Genomic DNA, 21,390 nt, shown 5'->3' with positions numbered 1-21,390 from the left:
TTCCGACGCCGTGACGGGATCAGCTCGCGCGCTTCGGCCTCGCCATAGGCGCGAAGATGGCCCCGCGCGCTGCCCGGCCGCCGTTGCCGCTGGAGACGTCGTGAGCGCCGGCCCCGGGGAGCCCGTCCGGCCGCAGCATGGTGAGCGCGGCGCGAGCTGGCTCGCCGGGGCCTGGCGGCGGGGGAGCCCGCGCTGCCCCTCGGTGGAGGCTGGGACCGTTGGGCGGGGGTCCTCGGGAGCTGGGGGTGGTTGACGCGGGGGAGAGGGCGCGTGTGGCCGCTAACCTCCTGCAGGCCCCGGGACTCTTCTGCGCGCTCCTCCTCCTGATGCCGCTTCTGCCTTTGGCGGGGAGAATGCCTTCCTCTCCATCCCTTCCCTTTCCCTTTCTTCTCGGCCTGTATTCCGCCGCCGTAGCCCCCCCCCCCCCATCATCTTAAAGCCTCAGGCTCGATTCGAAAGAGACTTTGATTTTTTGCAAGAGGTCAGTCCTAATGCCAGTCCGACCCTCTTGCTTCCAAAGCCACGGGAAGGAACATCAGCCTAACTTTGCTAATATTAACCCAGTCGTCTTGTTTCGAAAGCCGCCCGAAGGAAGGATAGCCAAGAGGCCAATCGTCATTTCCAAGTCACGGCTTACTTTACAAGCTGAAATAACTCCACCCGATTGCAAATGGAAATTACGGCCTCGTGCAAATTGTCTGGACATGTTGAAAATAGTTCCCGACCTTTCCAACCATCATGGCTTCCATAGTTCCCTGATAGCCTGGTGACCAAGAATGCTAAAGCTGTGGTTCATACGGTTGATACCATTTTTTCCTCTCAACAGCAGCTAAATTACATACACACAGGAACAAATTTAGGTATAATGCAATGCGGCACCGGACTCGCTTGATTTCACATATGTAAATCCCGTTGAAGCCTTTTACATATACAAAGCAAAGGGGATCTGTGTTTGAGATAGCTATTTAAATAGAGATACAAAAAATGCTATTTTTAGAGGACTCTCCTGCTAAAAGCTTGTAAAGTAATCCGCTCTTTCTATGTGATCTGCAGCCTAGTTATTTTCTTAAGACAGAGTGGCTTCAAGAGAAATAATCTTAACTATCTTACCTGTCTAGCTAAAGGTATAGACAGTCATCATTTATGAGACTTTCTGGATACATATCCTAAGATGGATATATTTCTACTGATGTGAGCATAGCTTTTAAATATCTCCATCCTTCAATCATAATGCTTTGGTTTTGATATTCCCCCACTATTCAAAACAGTAAGTGAATATCCATGAACATTTGCATTCCTTAAATATTCTTTAAGCAATTCTTTTATATAGAAAATTTGATAGTTTTTTCCAAAAATTAACAACAATTATCTTTCTGGCGGAAGGAAAGATAATAAAATAATTTCTTTTAAGAAAATAATACATCTTCTCAACCTTCCTGATTAGTTTTGGTTTCATATGTTGTATGAACCTAGCCAATTCTGGTTTATTTTGTATAAACCATGGCTTAAGGCAATGTGTGAACCTCGCCAAGATTTGCTCATATAACTACAATTTTTAAAATTAAAACTATATGCAGCATTTCCTTGAAAATATTCTAGAATTACTTATAATTAGTTGATTAGAGAATATACTACTTAACTGACAGTTCAGTTGATCATGCAGTGTAGCTGCCTTTGAAGGATCGTATTAGGACTTTTCACAGAGGAAAGTATTTCCCAAGTAGGAATTGTTAGTGACTGCCACACCTTCTTTCCCCATAAAACCACCAAGCTGGCTGGCTTTTGCTCCCCTTTCAATGGCTGCTGTTAAGATGGCTGCCATGCCTGGGGACAGAGATTATAAGCAGGTATCAAGTTAGATGGCAGTTTCAAAAAAGGGAATTTTTAAAATGATAGATGGCACTGCTCTCTTGTTTGCACACATTTACAGGCTTGTTATGTTTAAATATCCTTTTGCTACAGTGATAGCAGTTCATGGAAACAAGTAAAAGTTGTGACAAGGGCTGGACCCTCCCCTCCCCTTCCATAACCTACCCATTTTGAGCATTTGCTATCCCTTTAAAAGTTGGAAGCCTACAAATGACAAGGTTTGATAACATTCCAGGTTTGGGAGTTGTAAATTGGGCTGTGTTATTAGTGTGAGCCAAAGAACTGTTTTCTTTGTCCTAAAATTAATACAGTATTTGGTAGTTAACTTACCTCTTAACTGATGGTGATGTCAAATATTTCTTAAAAAGCAGTTTTGAATGTGATATTCCCAACCATTCCCCCTCAAAGTGGTAGCTTTTCTTTCTGCATGTACTGTATATGTCTCCTGTTCTCCTCATTTATAAGCATATATCAATAATGCTTATCTCTGTGCCTTTAAAAATATTCATCTGCTAAATTTGCACAACCACAGAGATACTGAATATTCCTAACTGTAAATCAGAGTTTGTTGGAATTTCTTGTGTGACCAATTTAGGCAATTCGGATTTATTTATTTATGGCTGCAAAGTGGAAGTATTCATCAGTATGAAGAACTGAATTTCACCTACATCAGTCCTTTTTACAGTTTGCTTCTATAGGAGTTTGTAAGGAATGATTCATTGTCTTCATTGTCCTGTTTTTTCCTAAAATAGGTTACCCAAGCTATTTATGATTAAGTGTTTTTCTCAGTTGATAAGGGTTTCTTTTTAAACTCTTTGCAGAGAAAATGATTATCAGATCAGTAACTTAATCTGGATAAAAATGTGCTCCTCAAGCAGAATGGAATAGAAATAATCACAAATGCCTTTAGGTTTAAAATGAGTACAAATTTAGGTTTAGAAGTGTCCCGTTTGTTGCTGTTTAGATTTGATCATGAAAAATGTTGCAAACCTATTTTGTGAAGCATCCTGCCTTCAGTTTTTCTCTAGTTATTCGCTGAGCATCACTTAATAATAATTGACTGATATTAGTCTGGGTTCAGAAGGATATAGGGCAAGGACACAGACTGTTATCAGTACTGATGGATTAGACCTTCAATTACCTGCATTTTTAGAAGCAAATCCTAGTGAACCCCGTAGGAATGACTTTCTTGGTAAACATGGCCGTTAACAAGTTTGTAGATACAATCATTATATAACATTATGTAATTAAATATAGATAGTGGTTTCACAACGTTTGTCTCTTCTGTTAGGAAGCTAGCAAACTTTAGGGCAGGCTAAAATCCTAAAATCTCAATTTGATATGTTTTGTGTAATTTTGTGTAATTAAGTAAGAAAGGATGCTCATGATGGTCTTCCTTATAGCAAGTTGAGCACAGGATCAGGCCTATAGTTCTGCTTCCTTAGTGGCAATTGTGTGTAGGCTTATACAGTATATAACACAAAGCATTATAGGACCTCTTTTGCAGTGTTTGTATGCATTTCTGGGAAAGACAGAACTGTAATATAAAATACATTTTTTATCCACCTCTAATGCTGGAAAGTGGATATTTTTGCATTGCTTTTGAACAGTTACAGTCTATCTGATACCTACTTCAGTTTCCAGTACCTTATTTTTTCCTATTGAGTAATATTTGGAAATGGCTTCTTTCCTCTCACCAAGATTTAGCTTTTCTCTCTGTGTGGTAGTATTTGTAAATACAGGTGTGTGCCAAAGGATACACTTGCTGGCTTTACTGGTGCACATTTATTTAATCTTATCTTTGCTCCCTGATGAAACTGACAAAATCAGGAGAAAAACGTTGTTAAGTTGCTGATGTGGGAAGAGAAAGGCATCTGACAATTTCTTTTTTCTTGCCACCATTGTTTCTTACGTCTGCTTTCCAAAGAGAACATATGCACCCGGTATTAATATTAAAAAAAGAAAGAAAGAAAGAAAGAAACTGCAAAAGCATTTATCAAACTCTGACAGTTCTATCCAGGGCTAAATGTGTAGTTATGAGAATGCATTTAAATCTCTTTGTAGGATAATATAGACTAGCACCGAAGGTAAATAAGTGAGAGAGATTTTCTTGATTATCAGCTTGAAAGCATGTAGTTACCGTAAAATGCAGTTGATAGGCACTTTAACTGAGTGGCAGAAGGGGAACAGATGCATGAATCATATTTAAGCACGTTAAGATGAAGATACTGTTTTGGCCACTAATGAAGTAGAATTATAACCAAAGAGATTTTGTTGGCCTATGTTACATAGCACTCATAGTTTGCAGAAACCATGGAGAATAAAAGTATTAACAGATTATAGTTTAATGTACTGTAGGTCGCATCTCTGGAAACACACATATTTGTGTTTCCATTTGATTCTTCCCACGTACAGAAATTGTCACAAAGAGCTGTTGTAATGTTTTCCTAATTATTTGCACTGCATGTGAATTAATAAGTGTATGTTTGGACATATAATTTCCAGCTCTAAACTGAAATAATACTGACTGCTTCACTGTTTGTTTAGCTGCTTGTGTGTAGAGCCCAGGCCTAATTTTGCTGAATCCAATGGAATAATTCCTCGGCAAACAAATTACTTGGAAATAAATAATGGGCTTCAGTAGTTTTTTTTTTGTTTATTGACTTTATTTGTGAAAATACTGAAATAAGAAAAAAAAAAATTTTATAATGATCATACAGTGGAAAAAAAAGTCCCAAAGTATGTGATAGTGATTAAATGTCCTAAACATAAAATTCCCTTTCTAATTAACAGAAAAAATCCATGTAGTAATTATGAATACTTATATGGAATTGATTCAGTTGCTAAGTTTATTAAAACTGGATTGTATAGCAGTGTACTTATTTTTAGAACACAAAGACTTTTCAGAAATAGATGACAAACTCATCTCCTGGTTCTGCTTCTTAAAATCAGGATATTGGTTTTCTTTCCAGATATGTAGGTTTATCTTCTTTGCTGTACCCCAAACCTGATAGGTATGTTTTAGAGATATAATTCACTTAGAGATTATTAAATGTAGTATTCCTGAAATTATTTTAACATATGTGTTCATTTGAAACAAAAAGAAAGCTATAACATAGCAAGACTAAATCATATGAGTAACAGTTCCTTCAAATTTTTTACATTGCCACTATAAGAAATCTAACAGCCATTCTTTTTTAAACATTCTTGGAGAGGTCCAGTAGACCTGAAATTTGTTTTTGATGAATTCATTTTGAAATCATAGGAAGTGCTTTTCACATTTTTTAGTATCTGGACCCATTGATTTTCCAGAATTCAATATGCTAATTCTTCCTTCTAAAAATCAAATATATAACTGATACTGAATTTAATTTCACCTTTTAATACTTTATAAAATTGCATTGTTGGATTCTGTTAAAGTGCAGCATCTCTAAAAAGCTAGAATTGCAGCTACCTAACAGAGGCTTCTATAGCACCCAGGCCATATTGCTTAGTTAATACATATTTCAGTTATTTCTATTTTTTTCAAGCATATATTGAAGATGTCAAACACAAAAGTAATCTCTCAAATCTTTAAAGCAGTCATTAAAAATCAGTACATTCAATGTACTAATTCCTTATTTAGTCCAAGCATTCCAAAGGAACATCTTCCATGCTATTTTCAAATTTAAGTTATACCACAATATCAACTTCTCATGTGAGGTAGGATCAAAAATATAATTGTTTACCAATTAATAACTAAGTTGGCCTTACAGCTTTGAAAGCAAGAAACAGTGATCCTGATTTAATATACTCGGACTCTAAAAATTGCCAAGATTTCAAAGGTGTTACGATTTGCTCTTCAATAGGCCCAAAGAAGAGAGAAATCATAATCTTTCTCCCAAAAAAATGTAGGTATCAAAATAAAACCTCAGTGATATGGTTGAAAATCTGGTAGGTTAAAGCTGCCATCCTCATAAGGTAAACACAGTTCAGCCAGAGATACTCTAAGGACTTTAGCCTGCAATAAAAAACAATCTCATTAACTTATGTATTTGTGTAAAATATCTAAAAGGAATTAACATTGAAATCCCACTTAAGATGTACATTAATCTTGATCCAAAACTTGTTTTAATAACAATCTTATCCCAAAGACTTAATGGAAGTTTAACCTTTGAGTTATATCTGTTGAAATTGCACCTATACATTTGGACATAAATGGCTTTCATAGTGTCCCCCCCCCCAACTTCTTTAGAGCAAGGGGCTAAAAAATTATCCTAAGTACTTGTTAAATTGCAGCCAGTATTTCTAAGAGAGATTGGTTGATTTACAGGGTATAGCTGAGCTTTAGGCTGTTTAAATTTGCTAGCAAATTATAGTGTTCTTATTAAGTTGCTTTGAAAAATAAAATTCAGTATAGCTTTTAAACATCAGACTTTTATGCTTCGCATTAGGAATTGTATTCCAAATGTATGTCTTGAAATTTTGCAGAAGAAAATATCAAATTTTGTGTTGCTTTATTTACTCTTTTACCAGGATATCCGTAAATTCTTTGGAGTTGTAGCTCCAGGAAAGAAACCTGAATGTGGCATTGCAAGAAAGGAAAAAAACCAGAATAAAGAGAGGAATTCAGAGGGAACATCGACACTGAAGGAAATCAAGGTGAGTATATAATTCTTAGTTTAAAATATTTTGGAGTTTGCTGATGGCTTTGTGATGTTTTTGTATCAATATCCTTTCCTGGTGTTTTTAATTTGCTAGGACTTTCCATGATGATTGGTTGAACCATTTCATACTCCAGATAAATTATTCTAGGTTTTCAAAACTATCATCCTAATCCTGTGTGTCCTCTGAATTTGAGAAATTGCTTCTTGAATGGTGTCACACTATGCCACCTAAAGCAGAAGAGGCAGGGACTTTGCCTCCTCCTCCTCATCTTCTTTTTCCTTACTCAGTCAGTCTAGTATCTTGTTCATACATTCTGTTTCTGAGATGATATAACGTGTTAGGACAAGCAGGTTTGCTTCACCCCTGTTATCCTAGTTCTTTTTTTGCCTTCGGAGCTATGAGAGACCATTTCTTATGCTGAAAGGAAGGGCTTCCTTCATATGGTAATACCTACCGTATAGAACCTGTGTATTACCTAGCAAGGATGTTATAGAACAAGGAAAGATAAGTGATTTAAAATTTTAAGTATGAGGTTCATTTGTACTTATTTTAGCTGTAAAGGAGTATGGGAAAAGAGTTGAATTAAACAGCTTACTGATGGGCAAATAGCAACAGATCAGTAACTACTGTGGGTTCCATCAGTCAAAGAACGTCATCTGGTGGGACCCGGAAATGGGCTTTTTCAGCTGTTGCCCCCATTTCCCCTGAAATTAGATTGACCCCAACCCTGCTGGCCTTTCAGGAGGCCTTCAAGACATGGCTGTGTTCCTGACATGGGTGTTGAAATCTTACTTGGAGCCCATGATGTGCTACATTGCTTAGATTGGTCTCTTGGGTGCTTTATGTGTTGCTATGTTTCATATTATATTTTGCATTGCTTTTACTTTCTGTAAGCCACCCAAAGTTACTTTGAGAGGTGGGTGGCTATATAAATCAAATACATATATACACACACATACTTCAGCAGAACTTACAGGGAGACCAGGGAGAGACAGAGAAGCATGGGGTTGCAGATTTACCAGACTCCCTAGGAGATCTGTAAGGGCTGGTGCTTTGCCTGGGTCTATACCCTGTTTTGCAGTGACTGTTGTAGCAACCAGCCTCCTTCTATTTATCCATGCATTCTCTGGGAGCATCTCTCAACCACCCTCTGAGCTGCTTGCTTGTGAATGCTCCTTGAAAGGAAGGGTGGGTATTTCCCCTACCAATACAAAGATGCTGGAATGAGCCAGCTGATTTGTGGAGGATGGAATTGTAGGCCTTGGAATGTGGGGAGGGGGGGTTCTCTTGGTGCTTTAGGAGGATTTCAAGAACAACCAGGCCAAGACCTCCCCAAACGGCAGAGCTGAACCTGTTGTTATGAATACTTAGTTTAGGGTGATGGCCTGTAATTGAAATGGGTCCTGTATAAGGTAGATTTAGTGATTCATATAGCACTGTATAAATGAGTTACTGTGAAAAAATTTTTCTGATTAATAACTAATGAGCCACTATACCTAGGTGAAAAATTCATCTCATGAAGATGATTTCAAGCAAAAACAGGTGAACAAGAAAAAGAGGATAATCTATGATTCAGGTAAAACTTATAACTAAATGTTCCAATTATATTTTTCATCTCTAAAATTACTTTTGTTTGCTAGGGTTTTTCTAGAGAAGCAACTGGAAAATCCTGATAGGTTTTTCCAATAATTTTCTCTCATAAACGTGTATCTAGATTTAAGACATCCCTGGATTCACAATGAAACTGCTTGTCTCATGTGAAATTAACTGGATAAAACTTGTATTTAATGGTATTCTTTATCAGCCTTCTGCAGTGCAATGCCCTTCAGATGGTTTGAAGTACAGCTTCCATCAGTCTCAGCCATCATGGCCAGAGATGATGGGAAATATTGTAGAAAATACCTGGAACATTACATTAATATCAGTGCTTCTTTATGTTGGACTTGTTCCCAGTCAGTTCACTGTCATCTGTTTAACTGGCAACTTTGGTCCAAGAACGCTGAAAGTTTTCTAATCTCTTGTATCTGCAGTGATTCCAGGGTTCAATTGACCTTCTGTGAACTAAAACATAAATGATTGCTAAGTTTTTGTCCATCTGTGTGATCTTTGTACTCTGCTATGTAGGCCAACTCTCCTAACTCTTTACTGTTGAGGATGGAGGATCATGGAAATTGACATCCAAAATATTTTGAAAGCGCCAGGTTACCTGTCCTTTCTTTAATGTGTCTGTAGTTCCTTAGTGTAGCATTAGAAAATTTTATAAATGGCTTGGATTAGAAAAATCGAAGCTTAATTCTCCTGCAGCCATAATATAGAAACATTGGAGCATTTTAAATAGCATCTTCAGACATCACACCAAGTGAAGTAATTTGGCATCTGAGATTTCTGTCTGGAGCCCTTGTGAGTACATTGGCACTCTTTAAAGGCATTGGAGCTCCCACATAAATGCGTTAGATTGTACTGGTGCTTCTCTGTAGACAGAAGAATTTTAACACAGTGGAGGCTGTTGTCAGTAGCACAGGAAAAGGTGTTTTTTGAAAATTCCTCTCCCCCAAATCTGCTTGTGAAGATTGATTTTAAAAACTCCCAGTAATTTGATTTCAGTTTGTTTTTTTATTCCATTTGGCTAGTTTTAATTTTTTTGAGTTGTTTTGTGAGTTCTAATCCTGCCTTGGGCACAAAGCCAGCTGGTGACCTTGGGTCAGTCACTTTCTCTCAGCCCTAGGAAGCAGGCAATGGCAAACCACTTCTGGAAAACCATGCCAAGAAAACTGCAGGGACTTCTCCAGGTAGTCGCCAGGAATCGGACACGACCGAACAGATTAAAAAAAAATATTTTTTTTGAAGATTGTTAAGACTTTGGATCCTCCTTCTAATCTAGGCTAGGAAGTACTATGAGTGAAGACTGTCTAAGTCTAAAGTGACTATGTTTCTCTCAGGGTATTTTTACTTGTGGATGGATACAGAAAAAAATAATGGTGCTATTCTATTTAATCCAGATTCTGAAGAGGAGGTACAGTTAATAAAAAAATCTAAGAAGCCACCAGAGAGAAAGTTATCTTCAAAACCTGATAAGCTTCTAAAGAAGGATCCTGTTGTTTACGTTTCAGAAACAGGTAAAAGATTCAGCATAAGATATACTAGTATGTGAGATTTATGTTCTACTGGAAATCCTTAGTTTGTTTAAATTGAGGTCATATTGTAAAACGATGATTGAGGAAATTAAGTTTGTGACATCTTACAAACTTTGTGCAGATATGGGTTTACATTTGATTACTATATGATCTTAGCTTGGCTTATTCATTACCTTGCTTACATGTGACTGATGAACATGAAATTGTTTTTATAGTGTTTTTTTTTTTTTACTTCTAAAAATAGATGTAACATTGTAAAATAAAAATTGCTGTCCTGAAGATAGCCATTGTTTTAAATCATCTGATACTGTGGATAGTTTACAGGTGGTCCTTGCTTACTGACCACTCATTCAGTGACTGTTCGAAGTCGCAACAGCATTGATAAAGGAGATTTATAACTTCAAAGTTGTGGCTGTCACAGCATCCCTGCAGTCACGTGATCATGATTTGGGCACTTGGCAACCTGTGCACATTTACAATGGTTGCGGTGTCCCGCGGTCACATGATCGCCGTTTGCGACCTTCACAGCCAGCTTCCAAGAAGCAGAGTCAGTGCTTAACAACTGCGGGTGATTTGCTTAATGACCACAGCTGGAACTGACATAAGTTGGCGCGGTCACATGACATTTCACTTTACGACTGTGTTGCTCAGCGAAGGAGTTGCCAGTCCCAACTGCGGTCAGTAACTGAGGACTACCTGTACTTATAAAAGTGTTTTTATATTTTCTCATGATGCTCATATATTTTCTTTTTTGGCGTATGTTTGTGGAAATGTAATTGTTTGTTACTTGTTTGTGTGCTGTTTGACTGCTTAAATTGGGTATAATCGCCTATGGAAAGATTAATGAAAGATAACAGATTGAAAGCATGTTATATGTGGGAAATAGATCACCTTGGGAAGGAGATCTTAGATCAGACAAGGTCTTTCTGCTGTGAACAAGTTGAACATAGGCTAAAGTCAAAGAAGAAATGGGCCAGTACATTGGATATAGCTCTTTTGCAGATTAAAGTACAAGGATAAGATAAAAGTATAGATGTTTACTTTTGCCCTATCTCTAAATAGTTGCAGGTTTGGGAATAAGTCCCACTGAGTTGGTAGGGTTTATTCTTGAGCCTATATTACTGACCTGTAATGTGATTGGTTTGGCTCTGGCTTAAGAGTGTTGTGTGCAGCTAGTCATTGTGGCCTGTTAAAAAAGCCCCAAGTTTTAAACAAAGATAGCTTATAACATTCTTAGAATTTCTGAGACCTTTTTCTGGTTTCCCCTGACATGGATGTCTAGAAACCTGTGCCAGTTTCAAAATCTTTTAAGACTGTAGGATTTTAACTGTGTCCACCAGGTTTCTGGGTGTTACAGCACCCTCAGTGCCATGATTGGAGAGGCAGTGGGGTGATGATTGTGTTTGTTCGTTTGTTTGTTTATCAGATTTGTCACCACCCATCTCCGACCTTGTTCTTGAGGCTGTTAAAGTGACCAGAAGCACTGATCCACAGGTGGCTGGGTATTTGTTACACTGAGCCTTAGAGATAAGGTGGGGTTGCTGCCTTGTTGTCCAGCCCTGCCTGAGTTGTTGGATCTTGTTGCTCGGTTGTAATAGAGTCCTCCATGTCCTGACTAAGCATAGACCGCGCCTAGACGAGGAGAAAGCCTCTAGTGTTTTATTTACTGCTATTGTAGACAAAAAATCCTACCAAACTGAAGAAGCGTTGGAAAACCCAGACAGATAAACCCCAAAACTCAAGGCGGATCTTTTCTGGGTTTCTTTGAATGACAGCTCAAAGTCTCTAAACTACGCATGTGTTTTCCCCCTGGATAGGGGCTTCCTCCTGCTCAGCATCCGTATTCATGACACTCCACTTCCTTTTGGTCCTCCATTCCCTAGTGACAGGTTCTGGTTGGGTTTGGGTATTCATTGTTTCCATGGAGACCATGGTTTTGTCCTAGGAGATCTTGGGTCTGGCACATGTACAGTAGGCTTCATTAGCTCACTTTGCCTCTAGAAGGGTTGTAGACAGATTAAGTTGATCCTCTCCAAAGAGTCTAATGGCCCCTTTGTGCTTTCAAGGGATGTGTGAGGAATTTTGAGGCCATCTTGCAGGCAGCTCTTTTGTATTCCTTGCTGATTGTGGAATTTGAGGTGGCAAAGGTGCTGGGTGAGATTGCTCCAAGTGGCTTCTCCTCCCTTGCAAATCTGAGCAAACGTCTTGGTTGGCCAAGTGCCTTCTCTGTGATTGCTTACCCACTTTGCAATACCTTACATTCCAAGATAAAGAGTGTCCCAAACTTTGGCCTTTAAGAAGACACTGAAGAACTTACTGTTCCGCAGGGTATTTGAATCTTGATGATGATAAAATGGCCACCTATCTTAGATAAGCCAGAAAGTTACTGATACATTGTTTTTATCCACTTTATAATTTCTTTTGTCTGACTATAAACTGCCTTGAGCTCTTGGATTTCTACATATGTAAGAACACTTTGGTCAAGGTCAGCTGTGAAGCAAGTGTATTTTTGTCTAGTGATAAGAATAGATTACCTGTCAGTTAACAACTTAATTTGACATGCTGGCTGATCAGCTACATGTAGTTGATTATGTCTACTGGTTCTCAGCAATGTTTTGAAAAATAATCAACATTATTTTCAGCTGTGTGCCTGCTACAAGTCAATAGATATGTCTTGGCCTTGAATCTAGACCCTAGCTGATGTGAAAGAATCTGTTTCCAGGGCAGGATGTATTACTGTCCTGAGCACATAATTACACTGAAGGCATGATGGCTGATTGGAGGCACTGTTTTCCAGATGCATTATTGATAGCTTTTACATGCATGCTGAATCTAAACAAGTTCAGGGCTTGCTCTGGGACCAATATCTGAACTACTTTTGGTGGTCACTTACTCCGTGCTATTGCTGGATATTATAAATCTTGTCATTGTTACAGTGAGATGATACCTGAAACTACAGATTCTTGCCCTCCATTATATCTGAAGTTAGTTACCAAATTGGTCCAGTATTTCACAGATCTAGCTGTATTTAAAGCAGCAATATTTTATTCAATTGTAAATATTTGGTTTTCAAAATATTGTCACATCTGATTGCCTTTTTTTGTTTATCACATTGCACTTTTACATTTCAGAGACAATACTGTTGATGTGCAAAAGGTGTGACATAAATAAAATAAATGATCATTTTTGATACTCTGTTATTTTTCAGAGATTTCTTCTGTAGAAAGAAAGAAAGGCTAAAATATTGGGACCTTTTAGTTTAGAAAAGATAGATAAGTGGGAAGGGTCTTTTAAGATGGATTTTTAAACATTTGAGTCAAGACTGCCAAATTTTAAGAGTTGCTATAGCTGCTTGCTTTGCTCTGAAATCATGCATTGGCATGAGGTTGGATAACATGACTTCTAAAAATTGTTCTTGCTCTTTAAATCTGTGATATGATTGGGTGATAACATGCTGGATGGAAAAATTAGATGAAGCGGTTCTTCTCCCATTTTTCAGTGCTTAGAATGCAGTTAGCAGGAGATTCAGGAAAAATGAATGTGTTGCCATAACATGTAGGATATCCATGAGCTTAGATAGCTTTGAAAGAGGATTTGACAAACTTACAGAAGATAAGGAGGGGGTTTTTTTTGGCCTTTATTTAATTAAAGAGAAAAGCAAAAAGAAAAAAAAAGTGAACAGTAGAAAAAGGAAAAAAGGAAAAGGGGGGGGGAGCAGAACAACAACAATATGTGTATACAAGGGCTTCTCATACCTGTATATATGTACCTAAAATTTTACCCAGTAGTTTCAATAAAAGGTTACTATATTTCATTATAATCATCCGTAGTCAATCTACATTGGTAAGCAGTCTGTTCATGACTCACAAATAAGTTCAGATCTTCAGTCCACTGAGTAATTGGGGCCATGAATTTATCTCTCCAATGTTGAAGGACAAATCGTTTAGCAATAAGAAGGGTGCAGAGAATCCTTCAGTCCACCCATCAATTTCCATGTATTAGGTATGTAGCTCAAAAGAATATGGTGTGATAGTTTTCTGAAGTTAAGAGACAGTATGCTCTGCAACAATAAATGAGTGCTTTCAAATAGGGATGCATGATAATTTTGGGCCAGGGCTGTTTCACACATATTCAGACATAAGCCTGTTCTCTCCTATTTTCTGCGCTTTTAAAAACCTTATTGAAAATTTGCATTTAAATTGGTTGAGTGCTGTGAGACAGAATTTATAGAAGCTTTCAGAAGATAACAGTTCTCTGTGTGTGTGTCTGTATGTGTGTATGTTATAATGAGTGTATAATGGATTGATGGGGGAAGTTCTTAGCTTGACCACTTAAACCTAAAAGCTTTAACCTTAAAAACTGTTAAACCTCAATCTTCAAACTGCTTGCTTGTGGAATGATTTGCTACATTAAATGTAGTTGTTAATCACCTTGCAAATTACAGCTGAAATATTTTTGTTTTAAGGTACAACTGTTATATTTCCTTTCTTTCCTGTGCTTATTAGTTTTTAGTTTTTGCAGCTCTTTTGTCCATTAACCTATTCTAAAGAGGCTGAAGATTATTCATAAAATTGCAGTTATTTTTCAATATAGAGAGTGCTGCTGAGTTCATTTGGTTGATCATTTTACTCCCCATAAAACATTTTCCATCATTACTGTGTTTGGTCAAGCTACTCTCTCTTCTTTAGATTGAGCGTCCAAGAGAGAATGGGCTTATAAATATTTTCATTGCTAACCAATCCCATGTTAATTAGCATAATGTTGGGCGACATTCAGATGCTCATCTTATTTAGTAACTCTTATGTTCCATTGTTTAGTGTAATATGAGACCTTGAGCACTATTTGTAAAAGATGACTTGTTAATATTCCATTGGACTCTGCCCAGTACTCCAGTGCATTTTAATAGGCAAAACACCAAAGTTTTCGGGTTCTCCTAGTGTCTGGAGTTTTTCTCTGATTGTTCAATGTACTTAAGTATTTTAACTTCCTTTGATCATCTATTAATTATATTTTTAATCCACCCAATAAACAGAGGTTTTTGAGCAGGTTTCAAATTATTTCAAGGAATACAAACATGAATCATCATGGAAGGAAAATGAATGAAACTTATCCCTAGAGAAATGTGGGAATTTGAAATTAAAACAAAACTATAAAAGATATACCCAATATTTCATAGTATTCTAAAGTTGGAATTGACCACTAAGGGTTTTAAATCCAGTGCTTCAAAATAGGAATCCAAATTAAAGCATCTTGGCAGTCCAGCCTCCGCTTAAACAAAACAATGGAAGGGATTTTTTCCTGTGGTTTTGGGGTATCCATGATCTCTGCCCAAGTAATAAAAGTGTTTTATTACCACATTTTGATCTGAACATTTTGGAAATGAATAATGTAATAAGCTGTAGCAATTCAGTGATACAACTATTGGTTATGAATCTGAACAATTGCTCTGTTTCACTCAGGCTGATTGCATTTGCTCAAGCCTCATTGCTTGCATAATTAAGGCATGTCTTTGATGTGCGTTATAAATAAATAAAAGTAAAACAAATGATCATTTTAGGACATATTTAGGACATATTTCTATTTGTTCAAGACGCATTTGATGAGAATGACTCCAGAGTTGGCTTGTATTTTACTTTTATGCAGTTAGCAGATCCCAAGTGGTTGAGCAAGTTATACTTGTATCTGCAAACAGAGCTTTCTGAATAAAAAAATCCTTCACTAAAATGGATTTAAGTTACAGGAAGGCAAATTCCAACTGAACATTAGAAAAAAACGCTTCTTAACAGCAAGAGTCATTTGACAGTGGCACCAGTGGTTTGGAGAGAGGGTGGGCTCCCCTTCAGTAGATGTGCTCAACTGGAGCCTCGGCAGCCACGTATCTGGGATGCTTTAATTTGAATTCCTTCACTGAGTGACAGGTTGGACTCAAAGATCTAAATAGTGGCCGCCTAGTCTATAATTCTATACAATTCACATACAATTCATCTACAATGTGGATATGCCCCTTTTTCCACACTGCTGTTTAGCTTATAATCCTGGACTTTTCTGGACTATCCTATTCAATGATTAACTAGATCTGACCATGCTTAGCTTTTTCAAGATCAGCCAAAATCTCTTAGTTGCTGCCAGATGCATATAAATTGCAAGTAGATGGGCCTAATAGGATAAGCTAAAAAAGGGGAAAAAAGAATGACTGAATGAGAGATGTGTATAGACAGATATTCTTGTCTGTAGGTTCTTGTTTCCTTTCAGTCCTTAAGTTATTTTTATTGTCTTGAGAATTGCCTTTTATCCCTTTCAGGGACAGCAAAGCAAAGAATATAAGAACAGTGCATTGCCATAGAGAGTGATTTTTGTTGTTCTTAAAAGTATGCCAAAGGTGGCGGAAATCTGTACAGTCGGTAAAAACAAGGCCTGGAGCTGACTGTAGTTCAGATCACGAACTTCTTGCACAATTTAGGATCAGACTAAAGAGATTAGGGAAGACCCACAGATCAGCTAGATATGAGCTCACTAATATTCCTAAGGAATATGCAGTGGAGGTGAAGAATAGATTTAAGGGACTGGACGTAGTAGATAGGGTCCCGGAAGAACTATGGACAGAAGTTGGCAGCATTGTTCAGGAGGCGGCAACAAAATACATCCCAAAGAAAGAGAAAACCAAGAAGGCAAAATGGCTGTCTGCTGAGTCTCTAGAAGTAGCCCAAGAAAGAAGGAAAGCAAAAGGCAACAGTGATAGGGTTAGATATGCCCAATTAAATGCAAAATTCCAGAGGTTAGCCAGAAGAGATAAGGAATTATTTTTAAACAAGCAATGCGCGGAAGTGGAAGAAGACAATAGAATAGGAAGGACAAGAGACCTCTTCCAGAAAATTAGAAACATTGGAGGCAAATTCCAGGCCAAAATGGGTATGATCAAAAACAAAGATGGCAAGGACCTAACAGAAGAAGAAGAGATCAAGAAAAGGTGGCAAGAATATACAGAAGACCTGTATAGGAAGGATAACAATATCGGGGATAGCTTTGACGGTGTGGTCAGTGAGCTAGAGCCAGACATCCTGAAGAGTGAGGTTGAGTGGGCCTTAAGAAGCATTGCTAATAACAAGGCAGCAGGAGATGACGGCACCCCAGCTGAACTGTTCAAAATCTTGCAAGATGATGCTGTCAAGGTAATGCATGCTATATGCCAGCAAATTTGGAAAACACAAGAATGGCCATCAGATTGGAAAAAATCAACTTATATCCCCATACCAAAAAAGGGAAACACTAAAGAATGTTCAAACTATCGAACAGTGGCACTCATTTCACATGCCAGTAAGGTAATGCTCAAGATCCTGCAAGGTAGACTTCAGCAGTTCATGGAGCGAGAATTGCCAGATGTACAAGCTGGGTTTAGAAAAGGCAGAGGAACTAGAGACCAAATTGCCAATATCCGCTGGATAATGGAAAAAGCCAGGGAGTTTCAGAAAAACATCTATTTCTGTTTTATTGACTATTCTAAAGCCTTTGACTGTGTGGACCATAACAAATTGTGGGAAGTTCTTAGTGGTATGGGGATACCAAGTCATCTTGTACGGCTCCTGAAGAATCTGTATAACGACCAAGTAGCAACAGTAAGAACAGACCACGGAACAACGGACTGGTTTAAGATTGGGAAAGGAGTACGTCAGGGCTGTATACTCTCACCCTACCTATTCAACTTGTATGCAGAACACATCATGTGACAAGCTGGGCTTGAGGAATCCAAGGCTGGAGTTAAAATCTCTGGAAGAAACATTAACAATCTCAGATATGCAGATGATACCACTTTGATGGCTGAAAGCGAAGAGGAACTGAGGAGCCTTATGATGAAGGTGAAAGAAGAAAGTGCAAAAGCTGGCTTGCAGCTAAATCTCAAAAAAACCAAGATTATGGCAACCAGCTTGATTGATAACTAGCAAATAGAGGGAGAAAATGTAGAAGCAGTGAAAGACTTTGTATTTCTAGGTGTGAAGATTACTGCAGATGCTGACTGCAGTCAGGAAATCAGAAGACGCTTAATCCTTGGGAGAAGAGCAATGACAAATCTCGAAAAAATAGTTAAGAGCAGAGACATCACACTGACAACAAAGGTCCGCATAGTTAAAGCAATGGTGTTCCCTGTAGTAACATATGGCTGCGAGAGCTGGACCATAAGGAAGGCTGAGAGAAGGAAGATCGATGCTTTTGAACTGTGGTGTTGGAGGAAAATTCTGAGAGTGCCTTGGACTGCAAGAAGATCCAACCAGTCCATCCTCCAGGAAATAAAGCCAGACTGCTCACTTGAGGGAATGATATTAAAGGCCAAACTGAAATACTTTGGCCACATAATGAGAAGACAGGACACCCTGGAGAAGATGCTGATGCTAGGGAGAGTGGAGGGCAAAAGGAAGAGGGGCCGACCAAGGGCAAGGTGGATGGATGATATTCTAGAGGTGACGGACTCGTCCCTGGGGGAGCTGGGGGTGTTGACGACTGACAGGAAGCTCTGGCGTGGGCTGGTCCATGAAGTCACGAAGAGTCGGAAGCGACTAAACGAATAAACAACAACAAAAGTATCCTAGTGCTGTTTCTATTCTTAACTTATAAGGTATACAACTCCTACAACAATATTTCAATAAATTCCCTTGCAATAAATGCATTTATTTCAGTAAATCAGGCTTACACAATTATCATCAAAGATTTGGAACATAATAAGTTGACCCTTGTGTGCATAAGCTGTTCAGAATTGGTTAAGTGTTTTGGAAAGTGGTAGGCAAAAGTTAATGCTTTAATTGATGAGGGAGGAATGAAGAAAGGCAATAAATAAATAAATTCTTGGAAGCATTTCCACCCCATCTCAAATGTAATACCAGCTCCAAAGCTTTAGAAAATGTGTTATTTACATTTTAGCTCTTCTGAGAAACTTAATGTTAAAAAAAAAAAGTTATACTGCCTGTTCTGCCAAAAGTTGCCAGAAGGACTTAATCACAGTGACAGCAGGTAATATTTTAAAAACATAACGTAAAGCTAGCAGGAGGCAGTGGTTAAGATTGCTGTTGCAATGATTTGAAGACCTATTCATATTTGTTTAAATTTCTCTAAAGTGAAAAATGGGACTAATGTCTGAGTAGATTCAATGGATCAATTTTATGTTTTTATTACAGCCTAGAGTTTGACATTTCTCTTAAGAGAGCTATAACCATGTTACTTGAATTACGCACACTAGAATTGCATGCAATTTTAACATCGCTGTAGGAAACTGTAAAAGACTCTTCATATATCACTGACTGCAGGGCAATGACTGAACAAAGGTATTATAATGTTTCAAGTTGGAACTGAAAATACTCATTTTCAGAATAAAAATGTTTCTGCAGAGAACGCTGACTGCCAGTTCTGAAAATTTGCATTTGGTAAACGTTGTTTGCTTCTGGGGATGTCACTGATGGTTATACGCTTCTCTCTGAGGAAACGTAAATACTGAATCCTGAGTGTTTAATATTTAATCCTCTGTCTCAGATTAAACTCCAAACAGGATGGCTTTCCCAGTTTGCATTGCTAGGAATTCTTCTTATAGTCAGCTGCTAAAGATAAACATGTCCTGGAGAAGCTTTTTGCCCCTGAGTCTCCCCCCCCCCCCAAAATCAGCCTTTAAACCCAAATCTATTTGAACAAATAGAGGTGATTTTTCTCCTTTAGCAGAGGAATCTCTGCTCGGGAAAGTATGAACCAGATGGAGACTTCTTCGTGAAATGTACAACCTAATCAGTTGCTTTTACCTGTTTTTTTTTTTTTTAATGTTGCAAGCTTAGAAACAGAAGATATAGTCTTGTACTTGGGGTCTTAGTACTGGGGAATAATTAAATGCCCCTTCATTTTGTCTTTGGCATGCAGATGAAGACGAGGACTTTGTTAACAAGAAAGCCTCTCAGAAAGCTAAGCAGCCTGAGACGTCGGCGAAGGTTAATTTAGGGACAACGGGAATATCCCAGACAGACGCCAAACCAAAAGGAAAAAGTAAACCCTTATCTCCTGTGAAACTGACACCAACATCTGTAATTGATTACTTTGGGACTGGTAGCGTTCAACGGTCGGAGAAGAAGCTGGTATCAAGCAAACGAAAAGAAGTGAGTAATGGAGCATGTTACTTTTTCTCCTAGCTGATGCATACAGGACTGATGAGCCAGGAATTCTCCTGTTCATATGTGGTTATAAACAGAATAGAGGCTATAATGTTCTGTGGTCCAATTTAGTTAGGCCTTGGTTCTTAGGATAGGAGAGCAACACGTTGAACATGTGTCCAGTAGAGAAAAGAAAACGGCAAGTAAACCTTAAATTATTATTGCCTTAACTGGGTTACAGGTAGAATGTAAATATGAGCACCAGAGTAAGCTGATTGTGGTTCTTCTTTCCGGTGCAGCCTTCGCAAAGCAGGGATTCCACTATCAGTGATGAGGCTATTGCCAAACAACTACAGCTCCAGGAGAATACAGAGGTAATATATGGTATAATTCTCTAGTCTGACATACTTTCTGCTTAATACAGTGTTCCTATTCAGTCTTTTTCCCCCATTTATTTAGCTTGTTCCCCACTTGTACGCCATTCCCCCTCCTTCGTTCTCCATTTTTGCATAATTCTTCCTAGAATCATAGTTTTCAAGAGAGACTTCTAGTATCCTCACTGTAGTTCCATCTTAATTTTATGGATCAGTGAAGCTATTTATTTTTATTAAAACTCCTTATTTGGCTTTATTTGATTAGCAGTCAAGCTGGGCTTTTGTTAATAGAAGGGATATTGCATTCATGGATAGAACTGAGGTCCAGTCCAGCTTCTGGCAGAACAAGTGTGAGTGTGAGGGAAAAGCAGGAAAGCCGGCTGGGTGACCTTGGGCCTGTCATTCTCTCTCAGCCCAACCCACCTCACAGGGTGGTTGTTGTGAGGAAACTAGGAGGAGGAAGGAGTATTAGGTATGTTCACCGCCTTGAGTTATTTCTAAAAATAATAAAGACGGCATATAAATAAAATAAAATAAATAAATAAATGCTTGAGTGGCCCCTCGGCCCAATGAAATAGATTTCCAGGAAACTGAAAGGAATTCCAGGGAGAATTAATAAAAGTCTTCAGGAACAGCATCTACCATCAGCATTCATTTTTAGATAAGTTCTTGTAAGTGTATGAGATATTATTAGGAAGCAGAGAAGGAAATGGTTGTTCTGTTCAAACAGTCAACAGGTGGGAGTAAAGTAGGTAGCTTGATCCAGGCTGTCAAAACAAAACAGGAAGAAGAGATTCAAAACATTCTAGGAGATTCTGCCATGACAAACTCATTAATAAATGAGGAATGGAGATTCCAATCACAGATTCAAGGATTCTGTACTTTACTAATTCTTGAATTAAAACTGCTCACTGAGGTCCGTGTGATTCTTTGCTTCCTTGACCATGCCCGTGGTACTTCACAGAGCTGAGATCACAGCAAAATATTGAACTGAATAATTAACTTGACTGTCGCCATAAACTCGTATCAGTTTTGTGGCTTTGTTGTGCTAATCAGAGCTGTTGTGGTGGAACTAGGTATTTCTGAAACTTTGTTCTAGTCCTTGTTCAGTCAAGAATTTTAGAGCCTTACAGAAAAACCCTGACATTTTTAAGACAAATTCTGAATGTTGCCTACAAGGAATAGACTTGATACTGAGTGAAAATAAATTTTGTGGTTATCATGGATGTGTATGTGGCCCTTTGACTT

The 21,390-nt window shown here is 38.2% G+C and overlaps 1 protein-coding gene across 1 annotated transcript in view; it reads left to right on the top strand.

Annotated features, from left to right (window-relative positions):
• The window catches only part of RFC1 (replication factor C subunit 1), a 47,867-nt gene continuing 26,477 nt past the window's right edge, over positions 1 to 21,390 (top strand). Inside the window, exons 1-6 of the mRNA XM_063310775.1 lie at positions 1 to 140; positions 6,385 to 6,510; positions 8,017 to 8,092; positions 9,516 to 9,632; positions 19,542 to 19,774; positions 20,068 to 20,142. Coding sequence (XP_063166845.1) covers positions 138 to 140; positions 6,385 to 6,510; positions 8,017 to 8,092; positions 9,516 to 9,632; positions 19,542 to 19,774; positions 20,068 to 20,142 — 630 coding nt within the window. The 5' untranslated portion in view covers positions 1 to 137. The remainder of the gene's footprint in view (positions 141 to 6,384; positions 6,511 to 8,016; positions 8,093 to 9,515; positions 9,633 to 19,541; positions 19,775 to 20,067; positions 20,143 to 21,390) is intronic.

This window comes from Candoia aspera, chromosome 8 (assembly GCF_035149785.1).
Source record: "Candoia aspera isolate rCanAsp1 chromosome 8, rCanAsp1.hap2, whole genome shotgun sequence".
Taxonomy (NCBI): Eukaryota; Metazoa; Chordata; class Lepidosauria; order Squamata; family Boidae; genus Candoia; species Candoia aspera.
Note: the sequence above shows the minus strand (reverse complement) of the source record. Positions and strands in the feature narration are given on the sequence as shown.